General features: G+C 44.2%; 1 protein-coding gene across 1 annotated transcript; it reads right to left on the minus strand.

Annotated features, from left to right (window-relative positions):
- Positions 1 to 2,051: 2,051 nt before the first annotated feature.
- Positions 2,052 to 24,832, minus strand: LOC310878997 (carboxyl-terminal PDZ ligand of neuronal nitric oxide synthase protein-like; the record flags this gene model as incomplete). The annotated part of the gene is made up of 4 exons (XM_083793413.1): positions 24,544 to 24,832; positions 23,585 to 23,656; positions 3,382 to 3,474; positions 2,052 to 2,132 (listed from the first exon to the last, which is right to left on the minus strand). The coding sequence occupies exons 1-4, from the start codon at positions 24,649 to 24,651 to the stop codon at positions 2,052 to 2,054; spliced, it is 354 nt and encodes a 117-aa protein (XP_083649539.1). The 5' UTR covers positions 24,652 to 24,832.
- Between the last annotated feature and the right edge of the window lie 1,538 nt (positions 24,833 to 26,370).

Below are 26,370 nucleotides of genomic sequence, written 5' to 3' on the forward strand. Positions count from 1 at the left end.
CATGCAAAAGTCATGGATAATTCATCAGGATGCCTGATGAGTCTAATTGCTCTTGGCACGCATGCATCTGTGCACTTTTGTCCTGCACGCTTAACCCATTCTGACCTGAGATCAGATTCATACGAGGTTTCCACTGGACACACATTGGTCTGATTAACCCATTCTGACCTGAGATCAGATCCTAAAAATGTCAGTCGTTCTTCGATTTTTTTCAAAAATAGCAGACCTACAAGCTCGTATCGCGCCACTCGGTGGCGCGATATGAGCTTGTAGATCTGCTATTTTTCAATAGCTAAAGCATAACATGATGCTGACACCAAAATGGGTGCCCGTTCAGAATGGGTTAAAGCACCTGGGAAGGCCTTCATAGTGCTACTAAAAGCATGCAACCGCCAAGCACAGCCCATTCATATGCCCAGCACTAAACTGCTCTAAGTCTATGTCCACAGCGGCTGTGGCTCCACAGGGAGCAGAGCATTGTAATGTATGCCGTGTGTCGTTTGTGCTAAAAGAACAAGCCTATAAGCTCTACATTACAATGGAGGTGGGCTCTTTTTGTTTGCTTCAAGTTTGGAAACAAGGGGCTATAGTGTGATGAGATTTAAAGCCTTTAAATCCAGAAGATTTATGTCCTTAAAGACGATTCAAACCCAGGTCAAAACCACGCGAGAAACACAATTTCGACTGGCGAGCAAAACCGGAACATGGTTCTTGAGCAGGGGAGATATCGTGCGTTTCAGGCAGGTGTCCTCCTACCCCACAACAGGGTCTCAGGGGCATAATGGGTACTGAATTGCCTTTTTATAGCGCTTTTCCAAGTGCTCAAAGCGCTTTACAATGGTTCATTCATTCATACATTGGGAGGTGAAGTGGCGAACAGTCGACACCAGCGTCCTCACCTTCCCACATTCACACAGCAATGGCTGCAAGCTCACGCCGACCAACTCATTGGAGGCAATGTAGGGTTCAGTGTCTTGCCCAATAAGGACACTTCAATGTAGGGTTCAGTGTCTTGCCCAATAAGGACACTTCAATGTAGGGTTCAGTGTCTTGCCCAATAAGGACACTTCAATGTAGGGTTCAGTGTCTTGCCCAATAAGGACACTTCAATGTAGGGTTCAGTGTCTTGCCCAATAAGGACACTTCAATGTAGGGTTCAGTGTCTTGCCCAATAAGGACACTTCAATGTAGGGTTCAGTGTCTTGCCCAATAAGGACACTTCGACATGTGGACAGGAGGAGCAGGGATTCGAACTGCCGACCCACGGATCATTGGACGACCTGCTCTACCTCCTGAGCCACAGCTGCCCTTAAATGGACGAAAATAGAGCCCATATGCTACCATCCAGATTGGTTACAATTATTGTATTGCCACTTTGACGGATTATATATCAAAGTTAGATCATGTCATAATATTGTTATTTGGTTATTTGTTCTATGTGTAGGTCAGTTCAAGGCTGAGACTAACCTGTAGACAGGGTCGTGTTCTATGTGTAGGTCAGTTCAAGGCTGAGACTAACCTGTAGACAGGGTCTACAAGGCTGAGACTAACCTGTAGACAGGGTCTACAAGGCTGAGACTAACCTGTAGACAGGGTCTACAAGGCTGAGACCAACCTGTAGACAGGGTCTACAAGGCTGAGACTAACCTGTAGACAGGGTCTACAAGGCTGAGACTAACCTGTAGACAGGGTCTACAAGGCTGAGACCAACCTGTAGACAGGGGTGAGACTAACCTGTAGACAGGGTCGTGTTCTATGTGTAGGTCAGTTCAAGGCTGAGACTAATCTGTAGACAGGGTCTACAAGGCTGAGACTAACCTGTAGACAGGGTCTACAAGGCTGAGACTAACCTGTAGACAGGGCTGAGACTAACCTGTAGTGTAGACAGGGCTGAGACTAACCTGTAGACAGGGCTGAGACAGGTTCTGTAGACTAACCTGTAGACAGGGTCGTGTTCTATGTGTAGGTCAGTTCAAGGCTGAGACTAACCTGTAGACAGGGTCTACAAGGCTGAGACTAACCTGTAGACAGGGTCGTGTTCTATGTGTAGGTCAGTTCAAGGCTGAGACTAACCTGTAGACAGGGTCGTGCATGATCAGCATCTTGCTTTCATCCCAGGTCCATTCCTTCCTCTGTGGACGTACAACAGAGAACATCACTCAAAACATCCAAAAACCCATTTGACAGTATACCTTATGGACAGTCTCTTATGCATCAACTCTTTCCATGAAATAAAAACGAAAAACTGTGCAATACAATTAAAACGGTTTGAAGCACTTAATTCCTGCCTAGAGCAGGGGTTCTCAACGTTTTTGGCCGGGGACCCCCGGAAATGCTTTGGCCACGTCTTGCGACCCCCGCCCAATACAAATTGACCCCTACAATAACCTTAATACTAGAGACAATACATAATAAATAAATACATATGCTAACCAGATACAGTATAATCATTAAGGAAAGTTTATGCATGTTATATGTGTACTATGTAAACTCTTAATTTAAAATTTCCAGCTATTCAGTTGCAAAAATAATACAAAATTAAAAATAATAATCTGGTTAAATCCAGGTTGAGAACCCCTGGCCTAGAGTATACTTTGTCGTACGCCGAATAGCTCAAATTCAATATCTTCTATTTTTAATTCCTTGCGCATATTCCCAAAATAGGTGTGCCAGGTTGAAAGTGGTTTAACCCATGTTGGGCGGGAACCCCTTTTGGTGTTTTAAACATTATGTTGAAATTTAGCTATTGAAAAATAGCAGATCTACAAGCTCATAGCACGCCACTACGAGCTTGGAGGTCTGCTATTTTTTTTAAATCGTGAAAATATTTAGGATTTAGAAGATTTTTTATTTATTTCAACATCAGCCCTAAATGGGTTAATAATCCATAAGATCATCTTACTACTATTCTACTATTTGTGTCCGGGTAGCTCAGTCGGTAGAGCACTTGCTGTTCAACTGCAAGGTCATGTATGAGGAGCACAGCTTGAAGTCGTGCGGCAAATACTGTTGCACTGCAACTCAGCAGTCCATCTCCCATAGGTCTAGCGCATTGTAACTAAGGTTGGGCGATATGCCAATTTTTTTCAATCGCCCATCGTCTGTCCAAAAATCGCCGATTGACGATGTATCCGTGTCATAAAAGTAAAGTGAGAACAGCTCACTGCACGTCGCAAAAAAGCCGGATCTACAAGCTCTCAAAGCACCGCGTCCTGCCTGTTTTTGCAGCTCTGTTCGCTACGCGTTGAGAGATTGTAGATGCGTCTGTTTTTGCAGCACAACTGCGCAGCCAGGGTAACAAAATACCCTTTCCCTTTAGATAACCTTCATCTTAAAATGTATAATTTTATACCTGATATAACAATAGTATTTCTGTCTTACCTTTAGTTTTTTCCTCTGTATCACCTTGACGCCATCCACAGATACCACGATGCTGACCTTCTTTTTCTTAATGTTCTTGGCCTTGAACTCATACTGAGAACACACACACACACACACACACACACACACACACACACACACACACACACACACACACACCTTTGTTATTTAGAGTACATCATACTGTAAGTTTGGCACCGACCAGTTCTTTTTTCTTATTTTTTTGGCTCACCGACCACATTTTTTATTCGGCTGAGCAATCAGAAATCTCTTAGTATTAGTAGACAGTCCAAATCACACTGATATATCATAGCAACACAGTGTGTGTTGACAGTGATGCTGTACAACATCCTCAATGCCAACAAAGTGCCATTGAGGGACACAGAACAAATGAATGGTGCACTGCTGGAGTGGATTTTGGTTTAGCTTAAACAGGATTCTGTTCAAGGTTCAAGGTTGTCTTTATTTGTCTCCCTTGGGAGACATTTGTCTTGGAGACAGAGTCACAGCTGCATACAGATAACAGACACGTTCACATACGTTCACACCGTGAAACTCCCAACATACACAAACAAGAGATTGCACACATTCCCTTGATAAAGTGCAACTAGTCATGTTCATAACTACAAGATGACACCAATACGCTGATCTACTTTATTTTGTATGCAATATGGCAGTATACTTTATTTCGTATGCAATATGGCAGTATACTTTATTTCGTATGCAATATGGCAGTATACGCCATGAATCATGATCCGTCTCCCCGTGTACCTTTATTTTGTAGCAACATTTTAATAGTTTCACTGGTTTCTTAGCTGTGTTCATTTTATTTTGTAGTGACACCGTTTCCTGTTTTCCTAGCAGCTATCTCCTGTCTTGAATCTCTGTCATTCCCAAGGGGCCAGCTATGCACTCCAATGTTGAAGCGCTGGGCCCTAGTGGTAAGAGGAAGGACTGCAGGCGGACCCGTGGATTCTTTTTTTTTTTTTTTTTTAAGATATTTTTTTGCGGCTTACGCCTTTTATTGATTTTTTTGAAGGGACAGACAGTAGGCTGACAGGAAACGGGAGAGAGATGGGGGGATGACATGCAGTAAAGGCCGTGTCGGGCTCGGGAGTCGAACCCGCGGCACACTGCGACTGGATTACCAGTCAGGTGCCCAGACCGTTACGCCACGGCCTGGGCCGACCCGTGGATTCTTGACGAGGAAACCCCGTGCAAAACCGAGCGCCCAATGTTAAAGCCCAGCTGCACTTCCGCATTTCCGGACTTCCGGACACCAACATTTTGTGTCCAAATGCTGAATCAGCGAAGAAATTGCGGAAATAGACGGTCCTTCCGGCAGCCTTCCGGGTGCTTCAAAACGCCACTGAGCAACTTCCACTGACATGAATAGCGGAGGGGGCGGAGCTTCGCGCCAGTTTAGTCTCCATCCTTTTAATACTCTATGGTCATTCCCCTCAAGGTAATTAATTGTGTGCTAATAAATTGTTAATCTTGTTCCCGATAGCTGACAGCCAGTCATGAGTTAATTGCACGTCATGTTCACCTGTGTCTGGTTAGCCTGTGTCCTTAACCCATTCTGACCGGGCACCCATTTTGGTGTTGGCATCATGTCGTGCTTTAGCTATTGAAAAATAGCAGATCTACAAGCTCATATCGCGCCACCGAGTGGCGCGATACGAGCTTGTAGGTCTGCTATTTTAAAAAAATCGAAGAACGACTGACATTTTTTTAATCTGATCTCAGGTCAGAATGGGTTAATAATGAAACTGTCAGGATGTAATAGACATTTTCTTAATCTGATCTCAGGTCAGAATGGGTTAAAAGCCCTGTCCTCTGTCACTCTCCGTTTGTCAGGTTGTCCACTGCGGTCGCTCTGTTCGTGCCAGCTGTAATGAAATGTGGCCTCAGCTGCAATGACTCGGTGACAACACATTTATCGGCATAAGCATATCGATAACCCTGACAGGATGATTGTCCACTACTGCATCAGAGGGACTGACTGTACATATTGATATGAGAGATGCATGCGTGTTCCTGCTCATTCTGTTCTTCTTATCATGGTTTCCATAATCTACTAGGGACGTCATAGATCCACTGTTCTTACTGTATATAATTCTCTGTGCGTGTAATAAACTCTAGAATGTATGTGTAATACGGCGCTGTGTTGGCATTATGTTCTCCGCGCCTGCGGCTCGACGGATCCTCACCCACCAGCCCAAGGTCAGATGGAGACTTCTAGAGGTCTTAAGGCTCATACATACTAGTCTGGTTTTTCGGTGACCACCCAACTACAACATGACGTCACGAGCCGTGGTGAAGAGCAAACCACCGCCACCGCTCCAGCCCTTCTCTCTGTTTTTACTCACCACCACTCAACGTTATTTCAGCTCCGGTGGTCAGCTCACCACCGGAGTGGTGGTCACCTCACCAGTCACCACCAAAAATACAGACGATGAATAGGCCTTTAGATGGTCGCCCTTTAAGATCACAACACCAGCATGTTTCTGCCGGCCAGTTTATGGAGCCTGTGTTCTCGTTGTTCACTTATTACTTGCGCAAGCGGAGCGCGCAAGTAATAGTTTCGCCCGGCTCGTATGCACCGTCCCAGCCAACCCGCCACTTTTGATGCGTATGCAGCGTCCCAGCAAATTGTGCCTGATTTGCTGGGACCAGATTACATGGTGTGTATATGTATAACTAGCTCTCAATGACGTAATAAATATGTGGATTAAAGGACCCAATGCCAGAGTGTAATTGGTTTTCGATGGTGACGTAATGACGATATGTTTTAGTGTTGGGAGGATTAAAGGTAATGCTCCTGTGTATACATGTATGTAATCTGGCACCACTGCCGTATCAGGCACAATTTGCTGGGACGGTGCATACGCATCAAAAGTGGCGGGTTGGCTGGGACGTGCGTACGGCGCAAAGTAACCACAGTATACCGCTAATCAACTTACAAATTACATATACATATAGTATATATGTATAGCTCTCAATGATGACGTAAGAAATATGTGGATTAAAGGACCCAATGCCAGAGTGTAATTGGTTTTCGATAGTGACGTATTGACGATATGTTTTAGTCTTGGGAGGCACTGATTGACATATACGTCACGATCCAAAGTCGTCACTTACGTATTCATTACAACATTATGTTTCTGAAGTGTATAAAAACAATTACCATTGTTTCATTCTGGCACCACTGCCGTATCAGGCACAAGTAGTCATTACTGAGATTTGACAGTACTTGCGCGCTCTGCTTGCACACTAGTAGGCCATAAATGGCCTACTAGTGTGCAACAAGCAAGTATGCACTCGACAGAGTGCAGTTCTAGTTGAACCTGTGATCATTTTCTTATCCATTGCTGCCTGTGACTGGAGAAGTAATTCTGGCCGTTGACCACTCGCCCACACTTTCCTGCGATTGGCGACGGTATAATCTTTTGAAGAATCCTTATAAAAGGGGGCAATGCCGAAATGGCTAAGAGCTCTGATCTGATTTGCAGTCCCTGGGTGGATGTCAACGTGACGCAATAAAAACAAGTAACAATCCTAACAGTCAATGGCAATTACTAAAAGATGTAAACTGTGTCGGTAAACTGTGTTCGTGAAATGCATCAAATTAACTCAACCTACAGTAGTTTCTTCCTAATGATTGCACATTTGCACAACAGATTTTCCTTCCATTTTCCCACAATTAAAAATAGATTGTAACATAAAAAGTTTTGTAGGTTTTCGGAGCTTGATTGCACCCAGAAAACCTGAACTATAAACATTCAGTAGATTATCTGTGGTCTGGGGTTTTCTGGCTCAAAGAAGTGCTTCCTGTGGAGTGTGAAATCCCATATTTGACAATGTGATTTGCCAGCAGATGTCACTGTTTTGCCCGTTTTCATTGCAGCTCAAAAGGCTTCACAGACACAGAGAAAACCCCAGACCACAGCAAATCCACTGAATGTTCAAAGTTCAGGTTGTTTGGGTGCAATTAAGGTCATAAAACCGTAAAGAGAAACTGAATGTCGAAACCTATAAAGCAAAACATTTTGTTAATGTACTGCGCTCCTCGATATGTGTCGAGAGAATATCCCACTGAATCAAACCGTTGGTTCATTCATTCATTCATTCCATGGTGATGATGGTAAGACGAGCTCTTACTTCAACTGTCACAAGCTGTTTTTCCAGGTTCATTCAACCCGTCTTTGGCCAAGAGGCAGCTCCCTCCCAGTGGAGGCGGCCTGTAATTCAGGCCCTCCGAGTCTTCTGGATGTCACTGGGATGAACCTCTTGACTTCCAACAGAAGCTGCTGGCAAACAATGACGCCATTGTTTCTTAATCCGAGCTTTGCAGTTAAGTGACCTCTAGTTGCACGCTAGGCTTTTGCTGCACGGCTGCTGGACTGTTTACACTTTACACCTATGAAGAGTTATTTTGAATGTTGTTTTCAAAAGCGTCTGCAGCATGGGTCCGACGATGTCGATGACTCGATATGTACATCACAGATTAGATTTTTGTCTCCACCAGTCCGTCCGTGTGTGTGTGTGTCCGTGTGTGTGTCCGTCCGTGTGTGTGTCCGTGAGCAGCTAATCTCCCGCACCGTTAACCTGGTCGATGCCAAATTTTGCACACACACTCCCTGGATGCCAACGATGAACCTCTGCCTCTTTCCACAACGGCCTGTTATAGCGCCACCAGGAGGCCGCTTTGTGCAAAACAAGTTTTTGCACAGTACACCTACAGATTTTGTCCAAACATCGCGCAAATTGGTACACAGTCTCTCTAGAGCCATTCAACAAAACGGGTCTTTCAGATTTCTCAGACTCCATCCTGATTGGTTAAGATTGGCTTCCAAAGTTCACAGGAGTGCTCAGTTTCAAACAAAACGCTGCAAATCATGAACACATCGCGTGATTTCCGTGAAATTGTGCACGCACATTCCCACTAGGCCGAGGAAGAAATGCCACATGAACAATTTCAACTCAGCCTCAAGGTGGCGCTATAACTGGCCGAAAAGTGTTTTTACCTCTAATTTTCATTGTTTTGTTCCACTTTTGCTGTGGCAATGTAAACGTCACACACACACACACCCAAACAAACATGTTTAAATTACTCCTAAACATTTTGCCAAACATCACACACTCTCCTATCCTCCTGGTGGAGACCTGTGCCCAGAAGGGCACTTTTTCTAGTTTTTTTATATTTTTTATCCCACGATTTTGTAACCCATTTTTCACCCCTGTGTCAATCATCCAATGTGATCATGGGCTCTACACACCCTCCACCAACCTAGTCCCCATATATGGGGGACAAGGGGAGAGCAACGGACTTGAACTCATGCTTCCTTCATGCCTGAGTGTCCAAGTTGCTCCTTTATACCTGACAGGGGGGAGTTTCCCTGGTTGGACGTATCGCGTGTAAGGAACACGTTATTCCAACCAGTTCCTTTCCCCTCCATCAGGCGCCCCGGCTGGCCAGGGGGAGGCAGTTTAGTGACCAGGATTACTGCATGTTTTTTGTGAGGGTACGTACCCCTAGGGGACACGGGGAGAACATGCAAACTCCACACAGAAAGGCCCTTTTGCCAACCCCGCCTTCGGGTATGGGCACTGATGACGCGGAGGAGGAAACACGCCGCCAGCACCCACAGCGCCCCGAGCTGGAATCGAACCCAGGACCTTCTAGCTGTGAGGCGACAGCACTACCAACTGTGCCACCATGCCCCGGCTGTGTTTTTAGACATTTTAGTATTTCAAAGTGTCCATGATGTCATGGACACTGGACTCAGTGCACCAAAGCATTATGGGAATTGTAGTCCATGGCCCTGTAGGTTATGTGTCCATAACAAGCTGCAGTAATGTGTCGGTCATTCAAACTAAAGGCGTGTCTGTCTGACAGAGTGTTGGTCCCTGCCAATCAAACACTGTCCACGGCTATTACGTTTATGCACCTGTCACTCACGGATTGGTCGAAGCCCTTTCTGGTTGAAAGAAAATCAAGGTTGTATTGTGGAAAATAAAGTCGTACAGTACATTTCGCGTAGCCAGACAATAATGTTTTAATTAATTAAGTGCATTTACTAAAGTACTGTATTTAAGCACAATTCTGAGGTGTTTTTACTTTACTTGAGTATTTACAACTTTTACTTTTTTTTAATATACATTGTACTTTGGCTATTTGAAAATGGCCGATCTACCAGCTCACAAGGTGTCGCGCTGCGATGCCTTGTGAGATTGTAAATCGGCTATTTTCTTAAGATTTCCTTTCCATACATTTTGAGAACTTGGGATGGGCTATTCTGCATAAGGCGTAATTCTGGACCTTTTACTCGTGCGTTCAATTTATCAGACAATAGTCTTGAAGTATGAAATATGTTGGTTACTTTATTACTCATAAAATGACTGATGACGAGCTACGGAGCTCTCCGTCTACCGAGCAATCTTTGTTCCTACTCTCACCTCTCATGAGGAGTGGGCCTACTCTCACCTCTCATGAGGAGTGGGTCTACTCTCACCTCTCATGAGGAGTGGGCCTACTCTCACCTCTCATGAGGAGTGGGTCTACTCTCACCTCTCATGAGGAGTGGGTCTACTCTCACCTCTCATGAGGAGTGGGTCTACTCTCACCTCTCATGAGGAGTGGGTCTACTCTCACCTCTCATGAGGAGTGGGCCTACTCTCACCTCTCATGAGGAGTGGGCCTACTCTCACCTCTCATGAGGAGTGGGTCTACTCTCACCTCTCATGAGGAGTGGGTCTACTCTCACCTCTCATGAGGAGTGGGTCATGACCTCTCATGAGTCGTCATGACCCACTCCTCATGAGAGGTCATGACCCACTCCTCATGAGAGGTCATGACCTCTCATGAGGAGTGGGTCATGACCCAAACAATCTGGGTACCCATCGGCAAAAAAAAGGAAAAACAGCACCCTCTTCGTTAGTCAACCGTCTGTCTCGAGAGATTATGACCGAAAGATACAGGTCTAAAGAAATGTCTACATAAGGAATACAAAAGGCATATTATATTATAACCCATTCTGACCGGGCACCCATTTTGGTGTTAGCGTCATGTCATGATTTAGCTATTTAAAAATAGCAGATCTACAAGCTCATATCGCGCCACCGAGTGGCGCGATACGAGCTTGTAGGTCTGCTATTTTTGAAAAATCGAAGAGCGACTGACATTTTTAGAATCTGATCTCAGGTCAGAATGGGTTCAACAGACCAGTGTTTGTCCGGCGGAAACCTCGTATGAATCTGATCTCAGGTCAGAATGGGATAATAAAGATCCCAAGTGTGAGCTGCAGTGGGAAAGACAGACAGAACTGGGCAGGGGGAGATACAGAAAGAGAACCAAACCATGACATGATATTTTGTTCCAGGCACCCCCAGAAGAAAATAATCTGCAGATCTACAAGCGCATAGCGTGGTACGAAGTTACTCACTACGAGCTTGTAGATCTGCAATTCTTTTTAATAGCCAAAGTATTAAATAATGGTTTAAGTGGTACTAACTAAAATACACAGATTTTTTCCCGTCTTTTTAATGGGTTAAGCTACTGATTATTGGGCATTAAGAGAGCACCCCCCCCCCCCCCCCCCTCTCTTCTTGGGGGCTTTTTGGGGCATGTATGTAAGGCACAGATGGTGCCCCGGATCCAAGATCCATGTCTAGCCTCTGAAAACATTGGGTGGGTGGGGGGGTGTCCAGGCAATTCTGAGTCACGATGCCCTGTCGTAGGCTTGTAGAGCAGGGCCACAGCCAGAGGCTACTACGGTTTGCATAATGTACTGTAGGTCACTTTACAGCAGTGGTTCCCAAAGTTTTAATTCACGGAATTATTTCGAAAAATTATAGATTATTTTATTTTTTTTATCAAAATACGAAATTAACAATAAAGGGATATTTGAATGGGAAACACTACTTTAACTGCATCTGCAATGCTCACATGTTTACAACAGAAACACTGCTTTGCATGCATCTGCAATGCTCACAGAATGTTTACAATAGATGTTGGTAACCTAGTTGTTGAGAAACGAGTGCTGCACAGAGCTTGTAGATCTGCCATTTTTGAAAAATCGTGTGAAAATCTTTGAATATATATTCTTTCACAGTGATTTTTTTCCCATTTGTTCTCATGTACCTGACTGTACACACAGGATGTAACAATAAAGACCTACTTTTGAAGGGATGCACACGCAGATCAGACAAACCAAAGGTCCGACATGCGGAAACATGGGTTCGGGTTAGGTTGTCTGTCTAATGACAGTTCCGACCAATAGTATGTCGGAACTAAAGCCTGTACGCCCATTTGAACACATCTAACCTTGCATAAATAAGAATGCAGAGTTGAGAGGAAGCTGGAAATGGCATCAATCCTCTTTGTTTCCTGAGCATGGATGGATATTATGACAATGCATGGAAGCTGACTGACTCAGTGGTCTGACTGACATGACCTGACCACAGTAATAGGATTAACCCCGTCAAATCACAGGCCTTTATATCCAGTGCTACAATCACACACAGTCGCACACAGTCACACACACACACAGTCACAACCCCCCCCCCCCCCCCCCCCCCCCCCCCCCCCAACCGGTGCAGGGCTGCTCAACAACACCGCTAGCTGGCTGCAGTTTTAGCTCTTGTGTTCAGTGTAATGGTAATGGCCTTGTGCTCAGTGTAATGGCCTTGTGCTCAGTGTAATGTCCTTGTGCTCAGTGTAATGTCCTTGTGCTCAGTGTAATGGCCTTGTGCTCAGTGTAATGTCCTTGTGCTCAGTGTAATGTCCTTGTGCTCAGTGTAATGGCCTTGTGCTCAGTGTAATGTCCTTGTGCTCAGTGTAATGTCCTTGTGCTCAGTGTAATGTCCTTGTGCTCAGTGTAATGTCCTTGTGCTCAGTGTAATGTCCTTGTGCTCAGTGTAATGTCCTTGTGCTCAGTGTAATGTCCTTGTGCTCAGTGTAATGTCCTTGTGCTCAGTGTAATGTCCTTGTGCTCAGTGTAATGGCCTTGTGCTCAGTGTAATGGCCTTGTGCTCAGTGTAATGGCCTTGTGCTCAGTGTAATGTCCTTGTGCTCAGTGTAATGGCCTTGTGCTCAGTGTAATGTCCTTGTGCTCAGTGTAATGTCCTTGTGCTCAGTGTAATGTCCTTGTGCTCAGTGTAATGTCCTTGTGCTCAGTGTAATGTCCTTGTGCTCAGTGTAATGGCCTTGTGCTCAGTGTAATGGCCTTGTGCTCAGTGTAATGTCCTTGTGCTCAGTGTAATGTCCTTGTGCTCAGTGTAATGGCCTTGTGCTCAGTGTAATGGCCTTGTGCTCAGTGTAATGGCCTTGTGCTCAGTGTAATGGCCTTGTGCTCAGTGTAATGGTAATGGCCTTGTGCTCAGTGTAATGGCCTTGTGCTCAGTGTAATGGCCTTGTGCTCAGTGTAATGGCCGTATTGCAGCTGCTCGTACTCTAAACCAGTGTCTCTCAACCTTTTTTGTCCCGGGGCACACTTTTCATAGCCTAAAAATCTCGGGGCACACCTAGATATATGGTGTGTGTATATACTGTATATATAATATATATATATATATATATATATATATATATATATGAACCCAATATACTTTTAAAAACACACATGACAGCACTCGTCAAATTACTTTAAAGAGAAAGAAAAGGACAGAGACAGTGCCTCAGTTTCACCAATTTATTTTTGAAAACTCATACAAAATGTAGCACACACATGTTCAATTTGTCAATGCAAAGTAATACTTCTAAATAAAAAAAGGAGTTGTAAAGACAAGAACAAAAATCTTTTGCCACAATACAATGGTCTTAAACTTGAGCACTTTTGTACAAAGAAAATCGTAAAAAACAATTGATAAAAAGAAAAGTAAATATTTTTGACAAGTTCTGTCTTAGTGTGAACCTTGAGCTTGTTTTCCTGAACAAAGAGTTTTTATCCTGGCTGGATGCTGGACAAACAGACACGGAGCTCTTCATTTTCAAGTCAGGCTTGAAAAGCTAAGCTCACAGGTAGGTTGTGGAAAAGGGGAGCAGCACTGCCATTGCGCTGGCTGTGATGGCTGGATATTCTTTCAAGTATCAAGAGACTTGCCTGCTTCGTTGTGTCTTTCTCCTTTTTTTCTTTCAAGCTCACGAAAAAGTGTTTGTCCTTTGTAGCGAGTTCATCATGATTGGTATGAAGGTGGCGCTTCAGTTTACTCGGAACCATGCGCTGTTTGCAAGCTTGAATCCACAAACTATACACAGCGGAATCGGGTACGTTTTATCCCCAGTAAACGTGAATCCAAACTTCATGTAATCATCGCGGTACAGTCTGGCAGGGGCTTTCTTTGTAGGCGTTGCGTTAGTAGTAGCCGCCGTTGTTGCTGTTGTTGCTGTGCCGTCGTCAGGTGGAGGTGACTCGGCGGCGCTGTGTGTGCTGCTGTCGGGTTCTGGTGGTGTCTTTCTGGAGGGAGCGAAATGTCTGTGCTGTGCCCCATTTATACAGTAAAGTTGCCAGGCGATTAACATTTCTATGGCCGATGGTCGTTAAGAGTGAAGAGTCTATTTTTCCGTCGTCATGTTGTTTTCGCATGTCTATTTAGACGTGTGACAACAACAACAACGCAACAATAGGACGCCTATCTATCGCTTTCGGGGGAGGGCTAGTGTTACTTTTGGTCAAAATCTCGAGGCACACCTGGAGATTTCAAAGGCACAGTAAAGTGCCGCGGTACATAGGTTGAGAAACACTGCTCTAAACATACAGACGGACGGACGCAGCCAGTCATTGGAGCGGTTAGGCCCCGCTCAAAAAGAGGCCCCTGGAGGTATATTCCTAGGTTTCTGTAGTGTAGATGCAGGTTCACATCCCTTTGACAAGTTCAAACACATCCCAGTGCTCTCATGCCTGTACGGGTATTACCTCACTGAAGTATCACTTTGTTATGCAATAATAAAAAAAACACAATTCCCCATAAGACCATGCGGTTGTTCTCGGATTGGCAAATCTATTCTGGCTTTTCACTGCCGAGTGGCGCACTACGAGCTTTTAGGTCTGCTATTTTTGAAAGATCGCGAAAATGTGTCGCAAATCCTGACAGAAAACAGTTTGGATTTAGAAGACATTTTATACATTTCGTCAACAATTAATCGTTCAAATTGTCAATTTGTAATGGCGACACAGCCCTAGTTGTTCTTTGTACTTCCTGATGCGAGTACAGGTGCCTCGCCGAGTACCTGCCGTCAGTGTCCTACCGGGACAGCCTGTCATTCCACCGTGTCTGTCAGAGAGCCACTGAAGCGACCAGTTCCATTCTCACTGCCAGGGGCACGCACTCATGCTTCATTTATACTCCCACGAGAGAGTTGCCCGCCTGGAATAGCCGATCTACAAGCTCACGACGCCTCACCACCCCGGAGCGTTGTGAGCTTATAGATCGTCTGATTTCAGGTAGGGTGACACACTTGCGCGACGGAGTATAAGAGCCAGTGTTTAGTACTGACCTTGTTAAAGGGATGTTTTTAATGACGACTCAAAGTGCACCTCCTTGGCTCGTGGCACGCCAGCTAGGTTGCTTTGTTCCCCCTCTTCCTTCTATGCCACATTATTAACTCTGGTCTAGGTTGATATTGATCAATTCTGTCCCCGTCAGCCTCTATATAGCCTTGGAAACCACAGGCGTTTTTAAGCACACATGCAGTGTAAGTAATGAAAGTCATTTTACCAAGGGAGTTACAGCGGCGCACGCCCCACTGTCCCAACCGGGCAGCGTCACATATAATGGTCCATGTATGCCAGTGTGTTGATCCATACTTTCAATATAAAAGTGGATATACATTATTAATTGAGATCCCATCAACAGCGGTAGCCTAAAGGTTTGAGGAGCAGAACAATGTGGACGTGGATGGCTACCACTAACACATTTAGTACAGGAAATGCATCAAAAAAAGAAGCTACAGGGTGCCAGAGTTGTCTGATCGCTTTTACTTTGAAAGCCATGAACCGGAAACACTTTCCTAAAAAAGTTGACTTTACAAAGAGACTTCAGATCCCCGATCATCTTAATATATTTTTTTACGCTCCAAAAAGAGTTCATATTTTGCGGGAGAGACGGATGAGGAGCAGAAATGAAGCGCCAGCATATCGATCCATTCATCACCGCGGAGAGCGCCTTGGATTAGGAGATACGAGTCATTCTTTCCGCCGCGCTAACATGGGAGTCAATGACAAGCTAATAGTTGCACTGAGCGTTAGCATACGGCAAGCGAAAAGCGAAATGCCAAAAAAAAAAAATAGGAAGAATTCTGAATATTCTTATCTCGCCCCGCGTCGCTGGGACGTCGCTAGGACGTCCTCACACGTCAATAGTACTAATATTTCGGGGTCCTTATGACGTTCTCAGACGTCCTATGTACAGAATCTGTTAATTGAGATCCATCAACAGCGGTGGCCTAAAGGTTTGAGGAGCACGCTCAGAACCGCACAGAACAATGGCCACCACTAACCTTGCCCTCATCCAGTGTCCATTTTGACAGCAAATTTAGATTTTAGTCTCTTGAATAGTTTTCATTTTAGTTAGTCACATTTTAGTCACCTGGGATGTTAGTGTTAGTCTAGTTTTTATTTTATTTTTATTATATTATTTATTTTGAGGGTTTTCTTTACATAGACACAAGGACAACACAGCAGACGTACATACAAGACAGTTACTTACATAAAAACAACAATGAGAAAACAGAGAAAAAATAGAAATAAGAGAAAAGAAAAAATAAATAATAATTTCCAAGTAGTACATGGGTTGTATAATGCAGTTATAGTTAGTCTAGTTTTAGTCTACTAAATATACGATCTTTCTAAAAAGTGTGTTAGTTCGCTAATGCACTGGACCAGGGCTAACAATGCAACGTACTCCCCCCCCTCCCCTCAAACACACACACACACACACACACACACACACACACACACTAACGATATATTGTGCAGCCTTACTGTACAGAACATCGACCACATAGTGTTTCGTGTGTGCGTGTGTGAAGTTGTAAACCTATATTTTTGATTGTGCATGCAATTAGACTGCATCTGTATTTAGAAATATATACCAGTGAAATATTATATAAAAAAAGTCTTTACTTTTGGTTAATTGAGAAAAAAACTAATTGGGACATAAGATAACATCATGCTACGTTGATTTCCTAGTCCCTACACTCCATAGACATCTTGTCCAGATGAATGCCACTGACAGACGCTTGCACAGCTGCTGTGATCCTCAACAGCCTCCCTTTGTGACGCCCGTCCCAGAGAAAAGAAAGAAGAAAAGTAGAAATTCCTTGAAACCGCCCCAATCCAGAGAATTGTAATGAAGTAGTTGCTGGGGAACAATCTATAGGGCCCATTGTGAGGTCCTGTATGGATCCAGCAGCACTTCAAAGAGCATTTGGAGCCACAATTGTCCCTGCATTCACTTCGTCTCTCAATGCTGCTGCCACGGGGATTGGGGGCACACATACAGTAGATTTCTCAGGTCATCATTACTGTACATGAGCTGTCCATGGTTTGGCTTGCCCTTCATCATTTTCCAACATCCTGAAACATTTTTAAATGGAGTGGATTGCTGACTGAACTTTTTGTTGGGCTCCAAGTAAGACTGATGAGTCTGGTCTCTTAACCAACCACACTGTGTGTGTGTGTGTGTGTGTGTGTGTGTGTGTGTGTGCAGGTTTTCTTTATCCACACACTGACATCTTGATGCTGTGCTTGATTCATAATCCTGCTTTACAAAAACGTGTTGGTGCCAATGGAAAGCGTTGACACACACACACACACACACACACACACACACACACACACACACACACACACACACACACACACACACACACACACACACACACACACACACACACACACACACACACACACACACACACACACACACACACACACACACACCTCATTCTCCGTTTAATCAGCTCTCTCAGGAACTTTAATCACCGTGGACCCAGAGAAAAGAGATAGCAGAATTTGATACAAGTCCAAACATATTCATACAGAGAGTCTGCATAGATTAGACACCCAAACATAGCCTATAAAAAAACCCATCCTCTCCCCTGCCCTCATTTCGTGATGCGACGTGTTGAAACCTGGGCCTCAGGACAGGCAATGCTGACTAGTCTAGCCCATTCTGACCTGAGATCAGATTCTAAAAATGTCTATTACATCCTGACAGTTTCATTATTAACCCATTCTGACCTGAGATCAGATTCTAAAAGTGTCTGCGATTTTTCAAAAATAGCAGATCTACAAGCTCGTATATGAGCTTGTAGATCTGCTATTTTTCAATAGCTAAAGCATAACATGATGCCAAGTTGCCAACACCAAAATGGGTGCCCGGTCAGAATGGGCTAGAGCTGCAATGATGGGCCAAGTACATGTACATCTGTGCTTCTAAAACACCTGCAAATGGCCATCTGAAAAAGATCTGGGCCAAGCAGCCCCCATAAGAGAAAAATGGCTACACACCATAGTGACATGCGGAGGTGACACCTGAAATAAAATAAGGCTATGAGAAACCAGGTCTGGTGCTCAAATAAAAGGAGATACAGGAGATGCAAATAGGGTTAAAAAGGTATAGAGCACTGAAGTCCGACGTCAATATCGGTAGAGGGCGCGAATACACAGGTTTTATCTGCAGGAATACAATATATAAGAACTGTGTTTGAAAAATAAGAGAACAGTAAAACGCTATTGTTACTGCGACTGAATCAGTTACATTTTCACTAGAGACAGACTATCATATATGAGTGACTGACTGTCACAAACGATACAGAGACACCTCCCCGACAATAACGCAGAGACAGCCTTGTTTATTTTTGGACCAAAATGCTTATATGAAACGATTTTTAAGATGAGCCCATGTTATATTCTCCATAGAGAAATGACATCCGTCGTGAACCAGGGGAATCGAGGGGATGAGCGAGTGAGTGACATCACTTTGGCGCTCTACATCGGTGCTTCTCTAGGATCAACGAGAACCATGGAGAGGGCGTGCAATTGGTCCAAACATGACGGCTCTTAACACTTTTCAATAAGACATGATTAAAGTGCCGGCACATTGATTTCACGCCCTCTCCTCTGATCCTTTTTGAAGGGCTCAGATCTCTTCTTCTTTTTCAAAATAGAGCTTTGTTTTAAACTCTTCCTCATTTTGCTGGGGGTCCCCTTGGAACTGCATGCCTCAAGGACCCCTTGGGAATCCACAGAGTCTACCGTCCACTTCCAACAAATGAGTTCCAGAACACAATCCACTTCTGTGTGCTCTTTGCTTGATTGGGACACAAAGAGACAGAGGAGTCCTACGGGGAAGATCTGGAGTCTTCTGCCGTGAGATTTGGGGTCGGCGGCCAAATACATATACAGTATGTATTTGGGTTCTTAACATGAAAACTGTTTGAGAACCGCTGATATTAGCAACACAGGATTTTCAGAAAACTGAATTAAGAAGGCATTTTTAATTCTTTCTCTGTCAGCTAGCAGTTAGCATTCATGAAGTTCCTAGTGCCGCCATCCACGTTCACTTTAAGAGAAGGAGTTTGCCCGCCTCCCCGCCCCACACACACACTCAACATTATCATCAGGTATTATGTTACACTAGCCAAGATTTTTTTTTGCAAGAGTTTGTATGTAACCACACCCACCAGTTCATTAAGTATACCTGGTTTTCACTATAGCACCTGAACTGTATGATAACAAGGGGACTTAGGGGAGGGGCCCATTTTAGTGTGTCACCAAAGCGGTGTATTTCGATTGGGCCTTTTGACTCAACGGCTTTCAGCTTCCAGGAAGAAACCTTTTTATGCACAGTGGGAAGACTTATTTGCAATATTTGCATTATCATATAACCACACCTCAGAGCCGGGTCTATTAGTGTCATTTTAACCCATTTTAGGCGGGGACCCCTTTTGGTGTTAAAGCGTTATGCTTTAGCTATTTAAAAATAGCAGATCTACAAGCTCGTAGCGCGCCACCGAGTGGCGCGCTACGAGCTTGTAGGTCTGCTATTTTTGAAAAATCAAAAAACGACTGACATAGAAACACAGCTTTTTCAGAAAACTGTCATTTTCAAACGGACATTTTTAGAATCTGATCTCAGGTCAGAATGGGTTGACTCCATTAGACACATTACAAAACAGAAAAAGTAGAAAACTACGGCACTCTGCTATCCAGACTGGGCTCTGGCCTAATCCAGTACTACTCATGTAGGTCACCCACTATGTTCCTGTCCTGTACATCTGGCAACATGAATACAACCTAAATAACACCCATCCCACATAACGGTTCCCTCTGATCACATCCAACTCCCACCCCCAACTAAACCCCCATCCCACCATATAGATCCCCTAATCCCACAATTTGGGCTGTGCTCCCATTTCACTGACTTTCAGGGCCTGGGCTTTGTTGTTGGTGGGTTACTTACTGTTGTTCAAATCTTGGAGCCAATGATATTCATGCCAGATGGATGGAGGAGGTCTCAGTCATGATGTTTATATAGGATGTCTATTCTGGATGGTGGTCTCAGTCAGTCATGAGGTCTCGTTGTTTGTTGCCGTTCCGTGTTCAGTATTATAAGCGTGCGCGTGTGCATGACTGTGCGCGTGAGCGTGCGCATGTGTAGTCGTGTACGTCTATGCGTGTGTGTGTGTGTGTGTGTGAGAGAGAGAGTAGAGTAGAGTAGAGTAAGGAGCTGGATGATTGAGTGTCAGAGTTTATCAAATACAAGCGATTCAGGTGCCAAACTAATAAAGGTCATGAAAAAAAGAAAACGTTTTTCACACTGAGAAACTAATTTCAGTCGACTCTCTGTCTTGTTCTCTCTCACTCCACCTCCACCCCCCCCTCCCCCACCCACACACGTGTGTGTGTGTGTGTGGGTGTTTCCATGCCACTGCTCAAATTGAAAGAAGCTAAGCCTAATTCATGGAAAATGTGAAAGTAAGACCTAGCCCCCCCCCCCCCCCCGACCACTCATAGTAGGACAACTTTGAACAAAACCTACATATGACCCATAATCTAATCTCTTCACTTCCTCGCTGTTGGAGTGGCAGCTGTGTGTGGCGTGTGGGTATCGAGTAAGGAGTGGACAGATATTGGTGGTCTGGTGATGTTGACTAGGGCTCGGCGATATTATGGACCAAATCAAATATCACTATAGTTTTGTCCAAAAACGTTGATATTGCGATGATAGTATTGTTAGTTTAAAAACAGATGACATGGCTTTTCTGGGTGTGTAATTGTCTTCCGTGTGGATGTAAAAATCAAGGGTTTCCTCGTAATAACTAGTCAAATAATTCTAAAACTAATTCATATTTTAAAAAGAATCTCCACAAACAGGCCATTGTTGTTCCAGTCTGAATACAAAGCATTGTCTCCATAGTAGAGACAGAACAGTCCATTTTCAGTTAACTAAACGTGCTGCATGGAGGTCATTAAAACCCACTGAGACCAGATTCTACAAATGTCTTCTAAATCCGGACAGTTTTCTGAAAAACCTTTGTTTCTATAGTCAGTGGTTCTCAAACTATTTCATGTCAAGGCCTCCCAAAATGTGTTTTTAGCTGACCCCCCTACCTGAAAATATTTTGTTCCAGAGACCCCCCCCCCCTCCCAGAAGCGAAGACACAAGTTAAAAACGTTCGCTGTGAAAGAATATATATTCAAAGATTTGCGCCACATTTTCAAGATTTTTCTAAAATAGCAGATCTACAAACTCGTAGCGCGCCACGCTATGAGCTTGTAGATATGCCATTTTTCAACAGCTAAAGTTTTAAATAATGGTTAAAGTGGTTCAAAGCTATAAGGTGACACGGATGCGTTCCCGTCCCTCTAAGTACTGACAGTGTGTGCGGTGCGCTATAGGTTTTATATTAGAGAGTGAGACGAGCAAAATAAGTAATGGCTGTATTCATGCAACCATAACTTTCCATAACTACATCGAAATCACACCCGTGTGAAGTGAGGGGCAATCTTAACATCACACTGTACTTCATCACACATCACATTCCGTGCTCAGCCAATCAAACCCACAAAGCTGTGCATAGGAGGGGCTAGCACCCCTCAAAAAAAGGTGGGTAGAGAGTAATGATACAATTTCCTGCTGACATATAACCATAAACAAACCTGATACGCCCATATGTAGGCGTAGATAGATAGCTGGTCCCAAAGGCCGAGATCCAGATCCATAATATAGCAACTCATTCATTATTGAGAGGAAAATAAATGCTTTCTTTTCTCCTCAAGTATAGACAGACTACAGTAAAGGGAGGAAAAAAGAATGCACACACAAGACACACACTGCATAGGTTGCATAGGGCCTAAATGGAAACAAGGTTCTTCTATCCCTTTTGAACTGAGTGTTTGAGTGTCTCCGTTGCTGTTTTTACATTCATGTTCAATAAACTATTCAGTCCACACACACACACATTGCCAAGAACACACTTAAACCAAACCCTCAGTAATTATTTCTGACTCTGAGCCATATCTCGTCCTGGTCAGACCTCCTCCCAACAAACTGCTTAACTGAGCAAACAAGACTTTTTGAAATGTGGGACCATTTGGGTCATTTCACGCCTTAAAATAAGATACATGCGATTACGAGGATTATGCAACTGCAATGTTGTATTGATTTGAATATGTAGTCAGAAATGTAAACAGCATGTGGTTTAACCCATTTCGACCTGATACCAAAATGTCTTCCAAAACCTGACAGTTTTCAGAAAAACGTATGTTTCTATATCAGTTGCTCTCAAACTATTTCATGTCAAGGAGCCCCAGAATTATATGCAATTAGCCACCAACCCCATCAGGAAATATGTTGTTCCAGGGACCTCCCCCCCAGGAGCAAAGATTTGAGTTGAAAACGTTCACTCTGACAGAATATATATATTCAAAGATTTGCGCCACATTTTCACGATTTTTCTAAAATAGCGCACCGAGTGCCCCGCTACGAGCTTGTAGATCTGCTATTTTTCAATAGCTAAAGTAGAACAGAATGCTTAAAACACCAAAAGGGGTTCCCGCCCAAAATGGGTTAAGAAGACTAAAATGACAAAATGCAAAGAAAGTCCCGGGGACTTAGTTTCCATTGTGGTCCTATAATCACCTCAAACAATCGTGATATGGCTACTACTACAGTATGTAATAGTCACACGCATAAACAACAGTAAGAGCCTAAGTCTCAACCCAAGCAGCCACAATCACAAAACAAACCCGCCCATGGCCTGAATCACAGAGTCACAGAGTGAGAAGAAGGCATAGAGACAGAGGCAGATTCACACTGAGTCAGTTTGATTCAAACTGTTCCCGAATACGATTGACTGGTCCCCGCTGGCCACGATTCACATTGGCCTTGATTCTTCCACACCAGAGTACACTTCATTCAACTGTATTCAATGTGTTCACACTGCACCGATCCATTATCCGAGTACACTTCAATCGGTCCCGAGACTACCTCCATGCGTTCCCGGGAACGGTTGGGTGATCCGCTCCCGGGAACGTTACGCAGCATTCACACTAATATCTGCCAAGTGGTCTCGAGTGCGCATCCGGGACCATAGTGTGAATCAACCTACCCTAAAGCTAATCAGCAGAAAGTTGGTTCTGCGCCACAGAGCACAATAACGATGCCACACACAGAGCTTCATCAAAGGCGCCTGACTGTAAAGCAAACACACGTGCCCATGAGCAAACAATGACCTGCCCTTGAAAGCTGGAGTCACTCCCAAAGACGGAAAGGTGCACTTCAGCGTTGTGTGCCTTGTACTTTGAATGCTGCAAGTTTAACTCCCCCTCTTTCGTCACAGAATACGTATATTCGTATTTGCGTATATTCCTGCAATAGGACGTTTGTTTGCTTTGGTACCCTAACCATTATTTTGAGGATCACGGTCACATTTGAATTTAAGCCATTACGTATGGCAGGCATTTTGTATTTTGTTTAGATTTTCGCGTTTTGAGATCTACTACACACACTGATCCTATTTCCCAAGAAACATTTGAAGAGTAAAGCCTAATTCATATGCCGTTGAGTGTGACACAGTGACGCAACAAGCCGATTAAATCAACTGCCCTCTCGCTGTGTTATGGTGTTTTCACCCATTTCAAATGTGATTATTAGTTCATGTTCAAAAGAGTATACAGTAACTTTCTCTTACCCTGATCCGTCTCATGGCTGCCACGATCTCCATCCGACTGTTGGGTCTGGGGACATCCAGACTCCCCACATACTGCAGGGACAACGTGCACACACACACACACACACACACACACACACACACACACACACACACACACACACACACACACACTTAATAGCATGGCCTGGGGCTATAACAATCATTGAAAATTGCAGATCTTGGCCTACAACAACAACAACAGCTCAGCTATTTTATTTACACTATTAATTTTCTAAATATTTGACAATTCTTGTGCATGACATGCCCAGGGACATCAGGTTTTGTCTCATAAACAAGGAATGAGTGTCTGTCTGTCTGTCTGTCTGCATACACTTGAGCATTAGTCTAAAAGTTTGTATGCATGGTATCCACTCCAGAACAGTATTACTACACCACACTTAAGTTACTACACTACATTTCAATACATTTAAGACAATTGTTGATTTGTTGTAGCCCAAGAAGTTGTGTGTGAGGGAAATTACAGTATTGCAACACTGTCTCACTCCCCAAAAGTCATAAAAACATAAGTCACATTATGAAACGTGTCAGCCTATTACTTAAACGGTAAACCTACACTGACGAAAACAACATTTTACTCAATATAAAAGATTGCACAAGAGTTGAATGCTTCAACTTGTCTTAACACATGTTCGGTATTACATCCTGCCCAGACAAATAATTGCCTAATTCGCAGTAGCTATACTATAGCAGTATAGCCTACTACTGGATTTGAATTCACAACATAGGCTACCGTACTTTTGCTTTCAGCACAGCCCGGGCGCCAATGTGTTCAAATCGTCCTGCAAGTAGGCTACAACAGCGGAAACAAACAGTGTGCACCTGCCGATCCGTTCCAATTTAGTTCTAACCGGCGACCGCGACTCCTTAAAACACTAGTCTGTGTGAATTATAACCATGAATATATCAAGCATATTAACCTTGGCTTGGAAATGTATCCCGTGTTGATACGCCTCGTCGTTGTGCAGCGGCAGCCTCGAGTCCAACACGTCGTCCACCAGATTGTACCTGTTCCTCCTCGCCGGCATCCTCCGTCCTGGGGTAGTCCGGTCAACAAACCGCCGTTTAAAACAAGCAAGTAACAAACACACACATAATAATAATGTTATCCAGTGAGTCCGGGCGGAGACCGAGGGCTGTTGTTCCCTGTGAGAAGATCGCAGTCCATTGTTGCTGCTTCTTTGAGCTCAGCGTGGACTCACTGCAAGCCACGGGGCGGGCGGACACCACGGGGCGGGCGGACACGGGACTGAGTCTGACTGACTGAGGTCCCGTCCTGTGTGAGAGGGTCGGATCCCCGGATCCCCGGATCCCAGCTGCTCGTTTATTCCTTAACTAAATGATACGCGCGTTTGATCATTTATAGGCGCAGTACAGCCTGCTCCTCCGAGTCCTCGTCGTAATCTAATCATCCAGCTGGGTGCCCGCCGTCATCCACACAGGTTCAGTGAGTGAGTGTGTGTTTTCTGTTTTGAATCTAATCCTGTTGGTGGCAACACTGCACTGCCCCCCCCCCCCCCCCCCCCCCCCCCCCTCCCTCCCCGGGCCCCACACACTGGAGTAAAGTTCCCAACAGTGACGTAACCTTTTTGGGAAACCATGGCTGCCAAGACAAAAAGAAAACAAGATTGAATTTAAGTGTCGTAGCCTACTTTGATTGATTGAAAATATTTATTTCACAGTATGCAGAATGGGTACATTTCAAACGAAAGTCAATACAAAAACTCTTACTGTGGACGACACCATGATAAGCATTACACTTGTTTACAACAGGGTCCACCATTTTCAATTAATCAGAACATTTTGAGACGTACAAATATACACTTCTATAAAAACATGAATTAAATAAATTTAAAAAGGGGAAAAACAAGTAGGCCTACGGTATGGGGGAAAAGGTGGGCCAGTTTCCATATAAGTGCTCTTTGACAGGGCTCTCAGGAGGTACTAGGTTTGACGCCCTGACAAGGCCCTTCATTGGCTGTTAATTTTGTTGAAGATGATAAAAACACGAAAATGTCACGTGCACACGCGCTATGGGGGCCCTGCAAATATTACCGGCCCATGAGGGGCCCTCGTAGGGGTTAATCCGTCCCTGCTCTTTGAGAGCGGTTTTGAAGAAGTCAAGGGATTCATTCATTCATGTCTTAATGGCTGTTGGTAGGGCGTTTAGTGGCATAGGAGCGAAATGTATTTACTCTATTGGTCTGAATATAATACGTTTCTTTCCAAAGGAATCCAAAAATCACACCCGTGTGAAGTGAGTGGTGCTACTCTGTGTGGGGCCCCGGAAGATCCAGACTCCCAGGAACGCGGCCCAGTTCCGGCGAGTCGCCCAGCGTCCGAAATGGTTGAGAAATGACAGTTACCGTGTGGGGGTCCCCAGGTGGGCCCTGTATGTACTGTACTGTACTGTAACACCCCAATTCCCAAATCATACCGTTAATGTGTGTGTGTGTGTGTGTGTGTGTGTGTGTGAGTGTGTGTGTGTGTGTTAGGCTGTTAACAGTGTTAACAGTGACACTTGGTTATGCAAACAAACAACCCCTTTTGCTATTTTGCTTTTGATTGCTTATTTTATTTTTGTGTCCTGCACACAAAGTGCCCAGCCCTCATTAGTTATAATCATTTTACATTTCATTATATTCATAATAATTGAATTAGAGTGAGCTGACATGAATGTTGCGTGGCCATCTGCTAATTGTGCAGAGAGAATATTAACATCTTTGTGCAATGTTTAATTTATACTC

Source organism: Protomyctophum parallelum (genome assembly GCF_964188405.1).
Source record: "Protomyctophum parallelum genome assembly, chromosome: 21".
Lineage (NCBI taxonomy): Eukaryota > Metazoa > Chordata > Actinopteri > Myctophiformes > Myctophidae > Protomyctophum > Protomyctophum parallelum.